This window comes from Gopherus evgoodei, chromosome 11 (genome assembly GCF_007399415.2).
Source record: "Gopherus evgoodei ecotype Sinaloan lineage chromosome 11, rGopEvg1_v1.p, whole genome shotgun sequence".
NCBI classification, from domain to species: Eukaryota; Metazoa; Chordata; order Testudines; family Testudinidae; genus Gopherus; species Gopherus evgoodei.
The window spans coordinates 13,549,910-13,567,471 of NC_044332.1; the positions used below are offsets into that span (position 1 = coordinate 13,549,910).

At 41.8% G+C, this 17,562-nt stretch overlaps 1 protein-coding gene across 5 annotated transcripts in view; it reads left to right on the top strand.

Moving 5' to 3' along the window:
• IKZF2 (IKAROS family zinc finger 2) overlaps nt 1-16,871 on the top strand; it is a 140,005-nt gene extending 123,134 nt beyond the window's left edge. For all 5 annotated transcript variants that reach the window (XM_030580329.1, XM_030580330.1, XM_030580334.1 and 2 more), the window contains one exon: nt 5,524-16,871. In XM_030580329.1, the coding sequence (XP_030436189.1) occupies nt 5,524-6,248 (725 nt within the window). In that variant the 3' untranslated portion in view covers nt 6,249-16,871. The remainder of the gene's footprint in view (nt 1-5,523) is intronic.
• Nucleotides 16,872-17,562: the final 691 nt, after the last annotated feature.

Genomic DNA, 17,562 nt, shown 5'->3' on the forward strand with positions numbered 1-17,562 from the left:
TCCTCTTTCCTGCTCCCTTTTGCACAGGGTTAGGAACAATGTGACCCATAAAGAGAATGTTGTGGTGTTTTTCTTTTTATTTGGGTTAACATCAGCACTTTCTGGATAAAGACATGTTTCCTAGGATTCTTTTGCTTTTGTTGTCTATGAGAAAAGTGGTCTGAAGGAATTAGTGTGCATAAGAACTGGTGCAGAGGCACTGGTATTGTTTAGTCCTCAATACAACAGTTAGGTACTGAATTGGAAGGGGGGGAAAAGGAGTGGGTTGTCCACCCGCAAACCAAACTCTGACCACTTGAGATGGTACAACATGACCCTACTCACAGTAGATCTTCCTGATATGATCATCCCTCTCCTTACATGCTTTGATCAACAGGGAAATAGTTAACATTGTTGACACTTAAATTGTCATCATTAGACTTCAGGATTACAACCACAGGTGAAAGGAAGGAGGGCAGTTCACACCTCTTTCAGAGCTATTGTTTCAGATTGTCTGCAGGCTCATGCAGACATTATTGCTTTGGTGGAACATTTTTAGGATTATTTTTGCAACCATAAGGCTAGAGAGAGATTTAAAAAAAAAAAAAAAAAATCTCAAGCACAATATGAAATCTACCAGAGGAAAAACGTCCCTGTGAACCAGCACCATTTGCTCCTTAGAAGTTTACTGCACGGATCGAGATAACTCTGAATCATCTCCATGTTCTGGGTGGCTTAAACTAACTGAGTTCTTTTAAAATGCAGGGGGTTGGACTAGATAACCTCCTGAGGTCCCTTCCAACCTTGATATTCTATGACTCTATAGAATATAGAGGATTTATTTTGTCTCGCCAGTTGTGAGAACCCCAAACCTATCATTGTCTTTAAAGGCCTGCTTAGTGCTTTGAAATCATTGGATGGAATACATCATAGAAGTACAAATGGTTATCATCTTGAGTAGATATTTTTCTTTGTAGGATTGAGAATATTCACCTCTAGGCCCAACAAATCCACTGGCTCTGAGAAAGGGTGGAGAAGATGGCAAGTTATAGCCTCTGGTGACACCTGGTTCTTATCCAAATCCAGCTGTGGGGGGAAATGGAACATACTGTATTGATATTAGTGATATCTTCTTGTTCTGACTTTCTCTGTCCCCTGGGATTTCTGTGCATATGTTTAAAGGCAGTGATGTTTCATCTCTTCTGCAGGTCTTCTCTTTTCATCACACTTACCATGACCTCACTTTTGGTCTCTTTCCTTCTAAATGAAATACTCAGGAAGACTTGACAACAGTCCTCTTGCTCGTTGTAACATTTCTCGTGCACACTGCAAACGTGGCACTTCTTGAACTGGTATAGTGGTATTTAGGAGAAGGCCATGAAAGCATACGCTTGAATTTTCCTATGCTGTATCTATCACAGCTTTTCTGCACTTTGTGGTCAGCAGTCTCCGAGGAGCCTTGGTTATGGACCACAATACATGTACTCTGGCTGAAATTTCAAGAAGGAAGGGAAGTGGTATGCTGCAAATGGCGCTAGTAATTGCTGAAAAAGAGAGAATGGTTGCACCCAGTGTTGAGGCACAGAAGTTCTTGAGAGATCTGTTGAAATAGTGGAGGTATACAAAATAATGAACTGTAAGGAGAAGGTAAATAGAGCACTTCTATTCCCTTTCTCTCATAATACAGGAACAAGGGGGTCATCAATGAAATTAAAAAGCAGCACATTTAAAACCGATGAAAGGAAACACACTTTTACACCAATGCACAATTAGATTTTAAAATTCATTGCCACATGATGTCATTGGCACTAAAAACTAATCAGGATTCAAAAGAGGATTGGGCACTTGTATGATTTACAATAATATTATAGTGTATTATTTAATCCTTAAAAGTGTTTCAGAAGAGATAAAAACTCCCATGCTTTAAAGCATAAGCCAACCTATAGTTAATGGCAGGGCCACCCAGATGGGAGGGGGGCAAGTGGAGCAATTTACCCCAGGTCCCGCAGGGGCCCCCATGAGAGTTTTTCGGGGGCCCTGGAGCAGGGTCCTTCACTCGCTCTGGGGGCCCCGGAGCTTCTTACACTCTGGATCTTCGGCGGCAATTCGGCAGCATGAGGTCCTTCCGCCTCGGGACCCATCACCAAAGTGCCGGGTCTTCGGCGGCAATACGGTGGTCCCCTGCCGCGGGTCTTCGGGGCACTTTGGTAACGGGTCACAGAGCAGAAGGACGCCCTGCCGCCGAATTACTGCCGAAGCAGGGCCCCCCTGCCGCCGAAGACCCCAGGCCCCCTGAATCCTCTGGGCAGACCTGGTTAATGGGGGTAAGGACGAAACTTTCTCTGTGGTCGGGTTATTCCATAATTGCCTATGCAGAGTTTCTTGCACCTTCCTCTGAAGCATCTGGTACTGAGATGGGATAGTGGCCTAGATGGAGCACAGGTCTCATCCAGTATTGCAGTTCTTATGTTCCTTGATCTGGCTATAAATATATGGGTTTTTTTTTGGTAATACATGGTAAGATAATTAAAGGATTAACTGAAAGATGAAACAGTTGGTGTAGAGTGAGCATAACTGGAATGGAAGATCCCATAATCCTATCAAACTGCAACAGATAAATCTGACTAGTTACTTTTCAATATTTATTTGACCAAGAAGAAATTATTTTAAAATGAAAGCCATGTTAACATGTGTTGAAATGGGTGGCAAGTGTGTTTTTTTTTGTGTGGTGCATATGTTGAATTAAAATATACTGTCCCTGTACATTTTCGCATTATTTATTTATTTATTTTTGTATGTCACGTTCCCTTTTAAAACTCAGCCCAAGATCTTTACAGTTACGGTGAAACATTCTGGCTCATAACTGAAGGAACAAAGCGATACAAGTCCTAAGCAACTTGAGTGTTTGCTTTAAGTCTGGTGGAGTTATTAAATGAGGCATCCGAAAGGAACAAAAACAAGGTCTGAGGAGCTCACCACAGAGCAAGATAATAATCACAACTGGCAGCACTTTCAGCGCAAGGCTATAATGTCAGTCTAGAAAATCCTGCAGTTGGTAAAGCCTAAAAAGACTCTTCTGATGGCAACCAACAAACCTAAAACCTATCGCATATAATTAAGCCAATCATTTTCCTGTGCTTTACCTATCCTCATCCTGTTTCTTTGACATCTACATTGAGTAAATGGGGTATTTTCTGCTCCTGTTTTTTTTTTTTTTTGTATGTGTGTGCTAAATTATAACCTCACTGTGGTCAGCTTTGCATAGGGTGACCAGATAGGCTCCTATTACCCCTCACCCTCATCCCGATTTTTCACACTTGCTGTCTGGTCACCCTAGCCTTGCAGAACCATAGCAGAGCTCTGATTCATCCAGGTGCTTTAACTTGTTGCCTGATTTGAAGCACATGAGTAATGCCATTGAAGTCAGTGGGACTATCCGCGTGCTTTAGATTAGGCACATACATAAGTACGGTAGTTTGCTGACTCAGGGTCCATGTTCCCAAGCATAAGTGATGTGCGGACTCTGAGAATATAACCTAATTGTTCCATGTATAATATAAAATCATTTCTCTTTTTACACATTGTTTTAAGACAAGGCAAAGAGAGTGGAATATCCAGTTTTAATTATTACAGGTGATGTTGCTATATTGAAAGGTACTGATGCTTTCAGGAGAGTTGAGATTGTGCCTATTTCTTTCATGTGAATGCTTTTTTCCCCAGGCAGATTTGCCAAAAATTGAAAGAGAAGTCTGAGGTTTTTAAGTTCCTCAGACAGACAAAGTAGTGACATCAGTGACTACCTGAATTAATTTATTTGCAGTACTGAGTACATGTTTCTGTCGGGTGATAGAGTGGGAAGTGGTGAGAGAATGAAATGGGGCCAGATTCAGCCAAGGTATATTAAGAAGAAACACTGTTCATATCACTGGAGATGTACCTTATGTCAGAACTGAATTTTTTCCCATAATTGGCATGATTCACCACTATGTTGTTCCATTTAAACACTGCTGTACCTCAACGGTTTTAACAGGGTTATACAAGTCTACATTTGGAGTAACACAGTGGTATATCATACCTTATAGACTTGACTTATGTCAGCGAAAGTGATATTCATTTAGCCTCTGCTGTGGATAAAGTAACCCATGTGATTTTGTTATATGAGTATCCTGATATATACACAGACAGACAGTGTTCTTTAAAAGAGATGTTTCTTTCAGCCTGAATAATTGAGTGAAATGCAAAATTCAACCCCAACCTAGGACCTGTGGTTTCAGCTCAGCCTCCCACTACCTGCATCCACTACTGCAGTCTATGGGCAGATGCAACCACCCTTCACCACTTCTGCAGACCATTGCATCTGCACACTTGCGGGTCTGCAGGTTTGTTAGGCCCCAGTATTGCTGCCCTGTGTGGCCATTGTTTAGAGAGCCCCCTCAATACAGCCCCACTGTGAGGTGTGAGACAAGTTGCGTATCTCATACAGGTGTCTCTGCATCATGGCTGATTTAATCTTATGTTGAAAAAGAAATCACCTTTGGCCTGATAGTTAGGTGGTATAAACTGGTGTAGCTCCACTGATGTCAATATTATGCTATTTTCCATCAGCTGAGGAGCTGGTCCCATATTTCCTCATTTGGAGCAAGAGAACATCATCTGATGGTTTCCATCAGGTCTGGAATTCATACCAGCCATAGGCTTATCTAGAGTTAAGACTCAAGGCTGCCTGCGCGGAGGATGCAATCCCATCCCTGGGCAGAGGGCTCACATAAGTTCTCTACACCCCATATAGCGCTTAAGTGGCACTTGAAGGGTTCCTGGTGCTGGCCCTCTGCCCGGGGATGAATGTCACCCTCAGTCAGGAACACAGCTGGTCATCTGTAGAGGGCAGTGAGGGATTTTTTTTTCTCCAGTGTATTCTGTGGTTTGGGGTTGGTTGTTTGGTTTGGTCTGGTTATTGCTCACTCCTCTGAAGCATCACAGATGGCCACAACTACAGATGGACACTGGACTGGATGGAGTGGTGCTCTGAGGTGGTACAGAGCTGCTCTCCACTCCCCTCCCCCCCAGGTGCTTCTCTGGCTGGTTCTTGCTTACATGTTCAGGGCCTAACTGATCACCATATATGGAGTTGGGAAGGAATTTTCCCCCAGGTCAGATTGGCAGTGACCTTGGGGGAGTTTTGTCTTCCTCTGCAGTGCGGAGCAGGGATCACCTGCTAGGATGATCTGGGTATATCTCACTTAATCCTTTCCCTGCCACTGCAGAGGCCTAGGCACTGGTGCATCTTAATCCCTCCTGTTTTTTTCCTGTGGCCCACCATAGTTTAGTCCCTGAGGGCTGTAATACCTTGGTCTAATTGTGGTTGTTGGGCCTAGTGTGGAGACAGTTGGGTGGTGTGTAGTGGCCTGTGATATACAGGTCAGACTAGATGATCAGATGGTTCTTTCTTGTCTTAAACCCTGTGATTAACACAGGGTTTTTCTCTATTACAGTTGAATGTCTAGGTGACTTTCTTTTTCTCATTCATTTTGTTCTTGCCTTTAGGTGAAAAGATCATGAGATTTGGCTATCCAGATATTCACTTTGATATGAATTTAACCTATGAGAAAGAGGCTGAGCTGATGCAGTCTCACATGATGGACCAAGCCATCAACAATGCAATCAACTACCTTGGAGCTGACGCACTTCACCCCCTGATGCACCACACACCAAGCACAATTGCAGAGGTGGCCCCAGTCATCAGCTCAGCTTATGCTCAGGTCTATCATCCTAACAGGATAGAAAGGCCCATTAGCAGGGAAACAGCTGACAGTCATGAAAACAACATAGATGGCCCTATCTCCCTCATCAGACCAAAGAGTCGACCCCAGGAAAGAGAGGCCTCCCCCAGCAATAGCTGCCTGGATTCTACTGATTCGGAGAGCAGCCATGAAGAACGCCAGTCCTACCAAGGAAACCCTGCCTTAAATCTCAAGAGGAAACAAAGCCCAGCTTACATGAAGGAGGACACCAAGACTTTGGATGCCACAAAGGCTTCTAAGGGCTCTTTAAAGGATATCTATAAGGTCTTCAATGGAGAAGGGGAGCAGATTAGGGCCTTCAAATGTGAGCATTGTCGAGTTCTTTTCCTAGACCACGTCATGTACACCATCCACATGGGTTGTCATGGCTACCGGGACCCATTAGAATGCAACATTTGTGGGTATCGAAGCCAGGACCGCTATGAGTTCTCGTCGCACATTGTTCGAGGGGAGCACACATTCCACTAGGCCTTCTCATCCAAAGGGGACTCTTATGAAGTAGAAGAACTGCACATGAAGAAGTACTGCACTTACAGTCCCACTTTTCATTGACCCACCTTTTGTTGTTGTTGTTTTGTTGTTGCTGTTGTTTAATTATTATTATTAACCTTATTGTATGGACCCAACCTCAGTCTCTCTGCCCAGTTTAAGAATGGAAGGAAGGAAGGGAAGGGATGAGAGAGTTTTGTGTTGTTGCTGTCATTCTGTTTTGGTGATCTGTCTAGCGTATTTTGTGGGAATTGAAAGGCAGTCCATTTCCACAGTTAGCCGTACATCATATCATATGTTGGGTATCGCTCAATTCTGGTAGCTGCTTTAAAGTCATAATGAGTTCCTACCCAGTTGTAGATTAATAATTTCAGGCAGATAGGTAGAAACATTTCAGAGGAAAGCCCTTTCAAATGTATAGCTATGGTGGGGAAGATAGGGGGAGTAGGCAATTGTATTCTACAGAATGAACAATTATTTTTAAAGCAAAACTCTTTTATTTTAGTGATTTAGGAGCACGAATCAAAGTCAATATTCCTTGCAAAATTACTTCCGTGGGTGAGCTATGTCCATGGCTTCTGTGTTTACTTCCCCATGGAATGTATACAATATGTATGTTTAACACTGTACCACATAACAAGAGTTTAGTTTCATAAGTCTTGGGGCCTCCTGTGGTAAGTTTGAGGTTCTGTGATGTTATTTTACTTAACTTATGAAGCACATTTTTAGAATTGCTGATTTGCTGTTATTCCGTAATTGTGTTGACTCACTGGCTTCTTATAGACCTCCTAGTATCCAGACCTAGTTAGTTGCACCATGTGTTTTTAAGAAACAGCATTTACAAATAGCATTCTTTTACCTAGCTTCTAGGACAGTAGATATCCTAGGAGTGAATACAAATTCTGCAGTTTACTCAAGAGATTCTGCTGCTGTTCTAAAATAATTTGGTTTTTAACATGGCAAATTTTAAAATTGCAGATGTGCTAGTAGCAAAGTGTTCTTTAAACCATATATATCAAAACTGTCTCATCTGATCATCTAAAGGATCAGCCTCTCAGCGGCAGCCTAAAGTAAGGCTTACACCTTGGAAAACACTGGTGGCCAGTTTATCAGCTGGCATTAAGTAATCATCAGAGCTCTGTTGACTTCAATGGAATCCTCTGAGCTACACCAGCTCAGGATCTGGCCCTAGCTAGCCACCTCTCCAATGAATCCTTTGCTTTGTGAGTTGTTGAATCAGAGACTACCTAGCATCCTTAATTCTTCTTTCTTTTTTGGATAGAAGCCCTTACAGGTCTCGATGCACCCCCTCTGCTCTAGGAGAGTGCGAATGCCATGCGGAAAAACAGTTGCTAATTTGATTTGATATCACTTCACACTTTAGGGAAAGGGTACATGAGCTAGAGGCACTAAGGGTAGTTTGATTTAGTATTATTGACACTTACTAATTTCACTGCAGAGAAGAAAAAAAAAGCTGGTGTGATCAGGCCATTTAAGTACAGACCAAACAAGAACAATGCCAACTCTTTTTTTTCCTTTTCTTTTTCTGACAATGCAAGACAGATGCCCCAGTCAAAATCCTGTAGGTTGAGTTGATTGCTCTACAGAAAGTAAGCTTAAACCCAACATGAAACCCAACTCTTTTTATATCAATCATTATTGAAAGTGAACTGCAAAAATGGAGCTTTAAACTGGAAACATTTGCACAAGTGCGTAGCCTTTTTGCACATGGGTACCTTGGTTGAGTTCAATGAGAACTTTTCATATGAGTAAAGTTACTTAAGTGCTTACGCAATTGAAGGATGAGGCCATAATGAATCCCCATGTGCTCATTTTGGTCTGTTTTTCTTATCTTGCCAGACCTACAACATTAGAAAGTAGGAGCTGAGTGGTATTGATTGAAATCTTTTTATGGCGACACACTTGGCAGTTAGAACCTGTGTTTTGAAAGGATACAGTAGATCATGGCCTGATGACTGTTTCCCGGCACTGAAATGCTATTAAGTAGGAGCTGGTAAAGTTTAGCAGTAGCCTCTTAATTATAATACAGTATGGATAGAAATGTCCCCTTATGTAATGTGAGAGCTATCAAGGATGGGAAAGAATGGACTTTGAAGAGACAGATAAAAAGAGCTGGTTCCAACGTTGTCCTTGACGTCTTTTTTTTCTTCCACCTTTATTAAGTTTGATACAGTTAAAGCTCAGGCAAGACTAGCTGCCTCTATTTCTCTCATTCTCTTGTGCCTGACACAGTCAAAGTAGCTAATACCCTGCTCATGACCACTGAACTCTTTCTTTGACTTCAGGAGTAGTTATTAAAGGACATACATTCCCCTCTATTAATGGGAAAAGAAGGGAAAAGAAGGGAACTGCAATGGCCAGGGAATGTGGAATAGGATAGCAGTTCCTCCTCTGCCTCACCATTGCTCTGTAGGGCTGATCCTCTGTGGCTGTTGAGCTAGTGCGCTGGGGACAGGATTGGGAGATAGCTGGATTCTGTGATCTCTTCTCCATGAAAACCCATGGGGATTACCTTGCCGGAGATGGCAGTGATCAAGTTAGTGTTGTGTCCTATGGGTTCCCCCTTCACACTCTGAAAACCCCACTGTCTGGGCTGGGGGTGGAGGGGGCACAGTTTGGGCACAACCACAATGGCATAGTTCCAGAAGCAGCCACGGGCCCGTTGTAGAGAGGGAGGAATAGGAAGCAGTGCATTGGCGAAGGGATTACATCTGGTTGTCTCCATCCTTTGCCCATAACCTAAGACCCATATGATTTCTCTCATGACATGACCTGTCCCTTGCCTCCTCCTCAGAAGGCAAACCCCTTCCCCAGTGTGACAATTGGGATGTTCCCTGAATGGTTTCCTGGACCCCATGTGGATTTTCCCTAGCTCTGGTATGATCTCCTTTCTTTTAAAAGGTGTTCATGAATTCTGCCCAACCATGACAGCTGATTGGAGAACAAACTGTAAAATAAAAAGTTCTCAAAGTCACTAGTCCCATGCTGGGGGCAGTGAGGAGCATGGAAAATCATAGAGAAATGGCCTGCCTGAGCTGGCAAGAATGGAGGAGGTCAAGCCCATTGCTGCACCTCTAAGGGAGTGCAAACTGCCGTCGCTTCTGTAGGCAGGGTGACAGTGGGCCCCTTGCGGTGGCTAGGAGTGTAAGGAAGGGAAAGGAATGGGAAGATCCCTATGTGTACACACCCTGGAGCTGGCCACAGTCTGACCCAGTACCACAGCCCAGTGTTTCTCTTGTCCCTTTCAGGGACCTTAACCCTTTTTTTCTCTTTGCAGTCAATGCAGTTTATACGGTGCTATTCAAGAATCACTTGGCAGGTCAGTGCAGCTCTGTGAGATCAACCCCGAGTGCTGCCATTTTAGAAGCTGTCGCAGGGAGAAGTGCATATTGGCAGGCATGCCCCATGACATAGCACTAGCCCCTAATACCACAGAGATGCACAGAACATCTTTTGTCATGCTGGGGTTGTGCAGGAGTGTCAGGGATGGCATGATTTTAGTCATCACCTTTTGATAGCTACAACTCCTGTCTGGACCAAACAGTTCAAGTTTTGAGTAAAGGTTTGAGCATGTCTATGGGGGATTACAGTGAAGAGAGCAGTTCATAGTCAATAATGCAGGCTCCAATTCTGCAAGCTCACTTACCAAGGAGGACTCCGTGGAGATTGCAATGGGGTTCCATATGGACTTATGGGTCTGCCCACAAATCTGAGCCTGCAGGATTGGGACCACAGAAGATGAATTTTTCTCTTTTGCTGTTTGCGGATTTCTAAGAGCAGCTATTGACTTTATCAAATTCATTGGATATTCAAAATGATTTACTGAGAAATTTCAGCAAATAAGTCTTTGTCTGGGGATTGTCCAGTAGCAGAGAAGTTTGCTCCAAGTATTTGCTATTGTTCACTAGCCGTTTGTTCAAAGTACATGCTAAAACCTAGCTAGTTTTGAGTAGACACGCAGGATGTGCAGAAGTCTTTTGACTCAAAACTCAATTCCAATACTTGTGTTTTAAAAATTCAGAATTTGCTTTCTGTGAGCATTTCCCATATTTGCTTACAATTAGCTTTTTCCTCCATATGTCCCTGCCAATAAACTCTTTACCTAGATTTGGAAGGGGGAAAAGAGCCAGATTCAGATTTGGTCTAAACAGATGCACCTTCTGGTCTTGATATGATCCAGAGCTGGGTGCTAAGAGCTTTAGTTACGTTTCCGTCCTTCGTTACGGCTAATGAGTTTTACTGCCAAAGCCCTTTTCATTGAGTTAGGAATCCACAACTAAATATATAGGATTTTTGTATAAAACCAGCTCTTTACCATGTACTTAAGGAGATTAAACCAACTGCATTCTCCTTAAAAAGTGCTTCCATTGATAAAAGAAGATGTCTCAGCATTAACCTATATTGGGCTCCACTTAGAGAACCTGTTTTTGTAAATCACCCTGTCTCTTACCTGCAGTATTAGCCTCTCTAACGTTAGGGCCTCAGTCATGGAGTTCAGACACCACCAAGTACAGAAATACAACATTTGTCTAACTCTCCAAATTGCTGTTTTAAACATGTGCTGGGTAGGGATTAGAATGCTCATTGCGTTGGAGTATCCAGTCTGAATGAAATTCAGTCCTTTGAAATTGGGCTTTTGTAGGACGTATGGGGCTGGCCTTCTGCATTTTTCTTATGGATGCACGGAAAAAAAAAAAAGTGGCCACAAAAGAACAAACTGCTTCTAACTCCAAAAAGTGATTTATTCCAGTTGTACCTAATAGAAGATTTGCAAGCTGAACTAAGGGCCTGAGTAGGAATTTTAAGGTTCCATAGTTAGTTAACTTCTGTTTACCTCACTACTTTGAAGCAACTATTTCTTGTAATTTCATTAAGATCTTCAGAAAGAAGGGCCATTTTGTTAGCAGAGTAGGCAATATAGCAGACTCTTGCAAAAGTGGCTCTGTTTTAGTTGGCTTTTATCTTTTTGGGGTTTTTTTTGTTAGTTTTTGTTTTTTTAAGTTAACATCAGTGATGATATGCTGCATAACACATCCGGAGATTTACGATTCTGAAATAGTATAGACACTGTATCATGTCTACTCAAATAAGTTTTATTGTATATGTGCCTTTTTCAAATGCATTTTGAAAGCCGCTGTTTCATACCATAGCCTTTCACAATGCATTTCAAAGAAACACTAATGTTACAGAGTGGGACAGAGGAAGCTGGGGTTTCCCCTTGAGTAGGAAAATCCCTAAGTTGTTTAGCTGGCTCTGTACTACCTGGGCTTGGGAAAGGGAAGGGGTGTGGAATTGTCCAGGGCACAGCGTGCTCCAGCAGTCCCCAGCTGGCAGGCAGCACATGGATAATGGCCATAGTTTAGAAACAGTGCTGATGCTGCTCTAAACAATGCCAGGGGCCGAGAAAGCTCCTGCCTGCCCCCTGAACCTAAGAGGTTTGGGGCAGAAAGTTGGTATAAGACCACCTTCCTCCTTTCTCTGCACCCCATTGCACCAAGGCTGCAGACTTGAGAATCTAACCCTCTGTGTACCTGAGCGCTGTCTTACGCAGCAGCAAACAGCGTGGTGGAACGTGAATATATTTTAAAGTAGTGTATCATTGCAAAAGTTTGCTTAGCTTAAAAAAAAAATTAATAGAAAAATAGGGAGGTGGAAGCGTGCAGACTACAGTGCCACTGCTATGCCGATTGTTCAGATAAGATGAGAGGAAAACAAAACTCTTCTGTGAAAGGCACTAGGAAATGTGATTAGTTTCTCAAGCCAGACGGAGCTGTGTGTCATATTAGGGGTTGTATTAGCAGAATACTTCAGTGAAAAAAATCAGTATTTTTCGGTAGTTGCCTTATGGGACCGATGACCTAGTTTTTGACCCATTCCTGCCACTTTCCCAACAGTTGACCCAGCATTGCTATAGGGTTGGATCCTAGTCCCAGCACACAGGCTGAATAACTGAAGTGTGCCACGGAGATCAGTAGGGCAGCCATCCTTTCATCAGACCATAGGGCTTTCCATAGTGGCGATGGTAGCCTCAGGGATCTGCAGCCCCTACCTACATCTCTGCTCCAAAGGGCTGGCAGTTCCCATTGGAAACATGTTGACACTGATCTGCTGATCTACCCTGACTCTGCCACAAATCTCTCTGTGTTCTGGGACATAAGCAGGCCCCACACAGAATAAGCACAGAGGTTCCCCTGCGGTCAGAACCCTCCACGCTCATAGTGTCTGGGTGGGAGATAGAGTTTGACCCATAGCAAGTATTTGACCTCTCCTGGAATGTAAAGTAGAGCCCTTGCATCCCATCAGGAACTTTCCTGTAGTACTGTATAAAAAGAATATTACTTGGTGTCATGTGAGCTTCATGCAGGGCTTAAATGATGCAGTCCTGGGAGGATATGATTTCTTTTCCAATATTAATCACTTAGAATATGAAACGAGCACAACAGGCTCATGAGGTGGTAATCTGCTAACTTTCCTCCACACTGGGTTAACAACGCTAGGCCAGTGTAACAATAACATGATACCTCTATAAATGGCTAAATTGCTTAACCTTTCCCTTGATATTCATGGAAACGTGTGTTCCTGCCTATGACCGTTCACTCGCAGTCTTACAGGGTGGAGAGGAGTAATCTCACACAGGCATTCCATTTGGGAATATATTCATTGTTCTCTCCTTATATGGGATCTTTTCTCTTTCAGACATACCGTAGAACCTAGCTAATCTGCATACAAAAGACTTTCTCAACAAAAATGTAATAGTAGCTTGCTGCAGTGAAGTCTATCATTACTTAAGCCTTCAATATTTTTACAAAAAATACTGTGTTATATTTACTAGCATGTTCGGAAGTATTATGAAGTCCATGTAAATGACAGCTGTCAAGTGAAATGCTCAATGCATGTTCTGAGGTGCTTTGGCTCTTTTTTTTTTTTTCTTTTTCTTCTTTTAAATCATATTTGCTCACTTAGGGCCTAATCCAAAACTCATTGGGTATGTCTACACTGCAATGTAAGCCCGGGGTTAGTAGAATTCGAGTTAGCAGACTCTGGGTTTATTAACCTAGGGCTGGAGTGTCTACAAGCATTTGTAACACCAAATTAGAAATGGTTGAACCCTGGGTCCCAATCTAGAGCTCCAGAATCTACATTGCATTGTGCAGGCTCATGTCCAACCACCAATATCCCAGAGTGGAGGCATCCTCCAAAAATGTGGCTGCTGTACCCCTTTGTTCATGGTGCAGTGTGGAAAAACTTGCCTGTCTACCAGACTTAAGAGGCCAAAGGACAAAGAAAGTTGGCCCATGGGATTGTGGAATATTTTGTCATACTCCCAGAGCATGAGTCCAGCAGAGCTGCATCTACACTACAAAGCAATAGGGCTTGAAGCCCGTTGATTCAGGCTTGGCCCCTCCACCCCGACAGGGTTCTCGGACCCTGAGTTTGAGCCCCGGATTAGCACAGTTTGTGTGTAGACAGAAGTGGGGGCGGGCTTGAGCCAGAGTTCAAACCCTGGGTTCGCACTGCATTGTGGACGTACCCATTGAGGCCAACTGAAAGGACTCCTTCTGACTCCAGTGGGCTTTGGATGAAGCCCATATGCCTCAGTCCAACAAAACATTTAATCACTTGCTTAACTTTAAGCACCTGAGCAGTCCCACTCAAATCAAGTGGCCAACTTGTTAAGGACTAAAGTTAAGCATGTGCTTAATTTCTTTTATTGGATCAGAGCCTTATTTGCTAACTTGTAAAGTTCAATCTCTCGTTGAGTCTCAGTCACTAGTACAAATTAGTGAGGTTCTACGGTAAATACATATTCGTTTAAATGTGTGTCCTAGACTTCACCCCATCCATGAATGACTAGTAGGCTGTACTTTTCATTGTGAATCCAATGTAAAATATGTAGGCCCCCTGGCAAAAGCAGAATCAAGAGCATGACCCTACAGTGGGCACTAAGGAGCCATTTTGCAGGGAATTGGGCCATTTAGTTTTACCTCAAGTGACATAGAGTAAGAAAAGCTTTGTGAAGGGGCAGAGATTACTGAATCCCCTACTATGCACTTACTGAGATTTGACATTACTTACTGGAAATGAATGTTCATTTCTGAACACGCTGTAACAAGGGAAGGACTTTGGGTTATTTTTGTAGTAGTTCAAACTTCTGAAACTGTGATCAATTATTTGAGTAATTGTCAAGCATTCTCAGAGCTTGAACATCTTCACTTCCTGTTTCATGTAGCAGTTTTCTTGTTTTCTCTTTCTCTCTTCCCCTCCTCCTCCTCTTAGCTTAAAGACTGGGCCAGCTCTTATCTCCCATAGCTTTGGGTTGTTTAGTTTGTTTGTTCGTTGGCTGTACAGGCTGTTTACATATTTTTGTACTCAAGTGTAGTTTTATATTAAAAACAGAGAAAAAAGAAAAAAAATTGATTTGAGAAAAAAATATTAAGGTACATAATCTTTGTAACACTTTCAAAACTAGGGTACCTAAAGAGATGACTCCACAGCTATGTACTTATGATATTGTATATTTGCCTTCCTTTTTAGTCAGTTTTATTTTGGGGTTGTAATTTTTCCCCCTAAAATGTGTATCTTTTTATGAGAGACTGGAAACTTTTAATGCAAATGTTAGAAAGATTTCAAATTGTAAAGTTAAAAAGTCATAAATTTTTTTTTTTTTTCCCTTTTGGAAGAAAATGCTTTAAAAGAAGTTTTTTGCTACTGTTGTATTCCAGGGTTGAGGTTACTGACCTCAAAATTACTCCTGATGCTTCATTCTTAGACCTTGCTTTCAGAATGTGCTTCTTGCAAACATGGAAGATTGCTTATATTACTCCATTTTTTTTTAAAAAACAAACAAACAAAAATTTTGGTTATTTTTCTGTTTAAGTGCAATATTTTCCTGACGTCTTAAAAATGTACAGTGGTTTCTTTTTCTTTCCTCAGTCAACACAAATGAAAAAAAAAACTCAAAATGCTCTATCTTAAATCCTTTAAAGGATTTGATTCAAATAATTACATACATTAAAATTGAAAAGCAGGCTGGCAAAAGGTGAGAAACTAAAAGTAAAGGCTAAAAGCCCGTTCTTTATTCCCTGCTTTTGTTTGACATCAAAACATGTACAATGGTTTGAACTAAAGACCTATATTTTATTGCCTCTATTTCTCTTATTCCTTTTTTAAATACAGTTTTTTTTCTTTAAAAAAAAAAAGCACTTAACATGGACATTTATAAAACACGTGGGGCCAGATCCAAAGCCTACTCAATAGAAAGTCTCCTGTTGACTTCCATGATGGGCTTTGGATCAGAACCTAATTCCCATTGATTTACAGTGGGAGATTTGCCTGTATAAGAAGTGCAGGACTTGAGACCAGAAGAGCTTCTTTAGAGCTGTCATCGTCTTATATATGTGTAGATGGGGCTTGTTTTACATATCATACATATTTATCTCATTTTTAAATGTCTATTTCCCAGTAGACTGAAGCCGCTGTTCTGTAAATATGTATTTAGGTACTAAATAAAAAAAACCCTCTGAGAGTTCTTGGACAGGCAGTTACTGCGCATGCACAGTAGCCACTTTTGTCTTTTCAATTTGTATTTAAGATGTTTCCTTGTAATAATAGGAACGGCAATCGGAGCTTTTCATGCGCCAGCCGATTGCCAGAATTATTTCCAAGATGCTTTTGAATTAAAAGAGGCAAAACACATTCAAGCTTATGAGCTCCACAGGTTATTTTTCATGCTCATAGAGCCAGATTCTGTTACCGAAGGCATTTTGCAGAGCCCCTTACTCCACAAAGGGTCTTGTTAAAGTCAATGGGATCACTCTTGGAGCAAGAAGCTGCTGAGCATGAGGAGGGATATCAGAATCTGACCCTGAAGCTTGGTTGCATATGAATGCACCTTTAATCATTCCCGTGGAGTTGCACCCTGCTTACCCTAGGGCTGAATTTGACATCTATCATTTAGGAAGAGGCAAACCAATCGAGTAGCATGACAAACAGCTTCCCTCCAGGTTGAGTTCCAATTCTGTGCAGAAGTTTACAGCTCGTTTAAACCTCTAAACATCAGAGTTGAGACCTGATTCAAAGTCATTGTGAATTTTCCTGCTGCCTTCAGTGGGTTTGGGAATATGCCCTTATGACAGAAGTTCTGAAACAACCCTTACAACAGTGGTACTCGTGAGCCACTCTAATGCAAATCTATACACCCCTTCTAAACAGTTTTGCCATTGCACAATGAAATATGGAACCTGTATTTTCTTTTCCTTCCCTTTAGCATATGTGCATAATATGGTTCCATCATACCTGTGTGTGTGTGTGTGTGTGTGTGTGTGTACTGTGTATGTGTATGAGTGTTGTACAGCCATGTGAGAGTGCGAGTCTGTATGTGTGTATAAATACAAGAAGAAGCTGCAGAAACTTTGTAATACTTTGTGAAAAGGATTATATTATAAAAGTTTGTACTGTCTGAGTGCACAGCTACTGGAATAAACATAGGGAATCTCAGGAACAAGCATATAATTTGTCCAAGACTTATTTCTTCTCAGAAGTGTTAAGTGCAGTTTTTAATTCTGTATATTATTTAATATTTTACCAATAAAAACAAACTTCTGACACGAAAGGGTTTTCCATGCCAACTTTCTGGTGACATTGGTGTTCACATGCATTTCTCTCCTACCACTGAAAACATCAATAGCCGAGTAACCGTGTAGTAGGAATCACACTCACATACAATGGTGAATCGTATTAACGAATTGGAAGGAATTCTCTCACAATACAGAACACATGAAAAAGACTGGACAGGCAAGGATAGTCTGTCCATTGTTTTCAGTGCATATAGGTTTGGCCCCATCTGTTCAGGGCTGTTCCCTTTGAGATTAACAGTTCACATGCAAGCTAAGCTGGTGGCAACTGACAATTGTCATTTGGCCAACAGTGTTTAATATGAGTTATCTCAATCCAATTCCTGTTGGACACACACTTAAATTAGTCGCCATATTGGCACCCTCACCAGAGAGGCCTTTTGACTGGATTTGGAGGTAGAAATACTCCAATATCCAGACATGATTAGCTTAGTGGGGAAGCTTGCATTGCCTGTACCTGTTCCATCGCTTAATAATAATAAAGGAATTTGGTTTTCAGAGCTGTCAATCCAATAGCTTTCACAAGCACTAGATTCACTTTCAAATAAATGTTTTTAAAAATAAAATTAAAAAAAACCCACCTCATGAAACTCCATAAGTTGTGGGTTGCTTTTGTTTTTAAAGCTCTTATAAAATGT